General features: G+C 41.3%; 1 protein-coding gene across 1 annotated transcript in view; it reads left to right on the top strand.

Annotated features, from left to right (window-relative positions):
* LOC116674250 (coagulation factor XIII A chain-like) overlaps positions 1-2215 on the top strand; it is a 32082-nt gene that overhangs the window by 22355 nt on the left and 7512 nt on the right. Inside the window, exons 8-9 of the mRNA XM_032506851.1 lie at positions 400-405; positions 864-976. Of these exons, the coding sequence (XP_032362742.1) occupies positions 400-405; positions 864-976 (119 nt within the window). The remainder of the gene's footprint in view (positions 1-399; positions 406-863; positions 977-2215) is intronic.

Below are 2215 nucleotides of genomic sequence, written 5' to 3' on the forward strand. Positions count from 1 at the left end.
AAAACGATAAAAAAGTTTATATAAAACATCATCATGTTGTAAACCAGTCAGATTTTAAATCAGCTGAGAAGCCGGAGTTTCCCAGCATGCTCTGGGTCCATCTGGGTCCGCCTGGCTCGTGCAGTCGGGGAAAAGCAACTGCGCCGCCTGCGTCTCAGAACTGCGGCCGCCTTGCTCTCGTGAGATTTCCGTTGCCCACGTGTGCATGACGTCAGAGCAAGTCGGGATCAAGTCAGACACAAATCTAACCGGCATGCATCGGGCGCCGATCGCCGGTGATCGATTCTGCGCAGACCTGGCCCATCTCGAACGAGCCTAACCTGACTTCTGCACAACACAACTGATGGTTCCAACTCCATTAATAAGGCAAGAAATTCCACCAATTAACCCTGACAAGGCACACCTGTGAAGTGAAAACCATTTCAAGTGACTACTTCATGAAGCTCATTGAGAGAACACCAAGGGTTTGCAGCGCTATCAAAAAAGCAAAGGGTGGCTACTTTGAAGAAACAAGAATATAATATATGTTTTCAGTTATTGCACACTTTTTTGTTAAGTACATAATTGCAAATGTGTTCGTTCATAGTTGTGATGCCTTCAGTGATAATCTACAATGTACAGTATATAGTCATGAAAATAAAGAAAACGCTTTGAATGAGAAGGTGGTTCCAAACTTTTTGGACTGTATGCTGTATATATATATATATATATATATATATATATATATATATATATAATGAATATTTACAATATTTCAATGGAGCGGAGGCATGAATGTGTGAAAAAATGACATGCCATTAACGATTTGATATTTGTTGAGAGCATGAAATATTTGATAATCTGAATATTTCATGTCTCTGCAGTCCTACGCACCCTCGGCATCCCAGCGAGAATCATCACCAACTTCAATTCAGCTCACGACAGCAACGGCAACCTGAAGACCGACCTCATCTTCCATCCCGATGGCTTGCCGGACAGAGAGAACACCAGGGACTCCATCTGGTCAGTCATGCCTATTGCAAGGAGATCGCCAGAACAGAAACTGGACTTCATATGCTCCAATGCAATATAACTCAAATTTGTACTTAATTAAATACTAAAGTACATTGGTACTTTCCTCCACACAGACACATAATTTCTACAACGAGATGCAAAGCGACTAAAAGACAGAAACGTACCAGGACAAGACAAAAATGACTACAGTGAGATGCAAAATACCTACAAAGTAATGCAAACATAACTAAATGTATAAAAGTCATCATTACAGTGGTGGAACCTCACAAGTATCAAAATATAGAAATCTATCCATCTATCTATCCATCTATTGAGGGCGGTAGCTCCAGCAGGGGAACCCAATTTTTTCTTTCCCGAGCCACAAGAACCAGTTCTAACTAGGTAAAATACTTTAAATTTGTATTTAAGTACAGTACTTGAGCAAATGTTCTTTCCACCACTGGAGAGAATCTATTTTTATTAAAGAGCGCATTCTTTCAAACAAGTAGCTCGCGAGCTACTGGTAGCTCACAAACAGGTTTAAAGTAGCTCGCCAATAGGTTGACAAACTGAAAGTCAGCTCACTCACTTTTAATATCCTGGTAATTTTGTACCAGGATATTAAAAGTGAGTGAGCAGACTTTGTGGGCCGTAGACGTGTCATTTTTTCTTGGACCCTGATGGGAATATTTTCACTGATGTAGTTAACTATGTCGGCTAAAATAAGTGTAAAATAATCATGAACCTGGATGTGAAGTTAAGACTTATCATAAGCTTTGGGTATTGCAATTTCATCAAACAGTAGCTTCATTCAGCATCTGTGTGTTATGTAACTAAATGTAGGCAATGTGATGCAAGTAGCTCTTGGCCACTTTTGTTTTTTTGAAGTAGCTGTTAGATGAAGAAAGGTTGGAGAGCCCTGTTTTAGATGGTCCGAATACTGCAGTTTCTTTACTATGTAAGGTCTGCGACAATGACGGATGGAAGGGTAATCAGATATAAAATTAAGGTATTACAACGTGTGTAATCTGTGGTTTGGCAAACTAAACACATCTACAAAAGGTGTACTGACAGCACGTCTCTGTAGGAACTACCACTGCTGGAACGAAGTGTTCAGTAAGCGCGACGACCTGCCGGCCGGCCTCGGAGGATGGCAGGCGGTGGACGCCACGCCCCAGGAGAACAGTGATGGTAGGACAGACAGACACAGACAGAGAAAGAC

The sequence above is a fragment of the Etheostoma spectabile genome, chromosome 24 (assembly GCF_008692095.1).
Source record: "Etheostoma spectabile isolate EspeVRDwgs_2016 chromosome 24, UIUC_Espe_1.0, whole genome shotgun sequence".
Taxonomy (NCBI): Eukaryota; Metazoa; Chordata; class Actinopteri; order Perciformes; family Percidae; genus Etheostoma; species Etheostoma spectabile.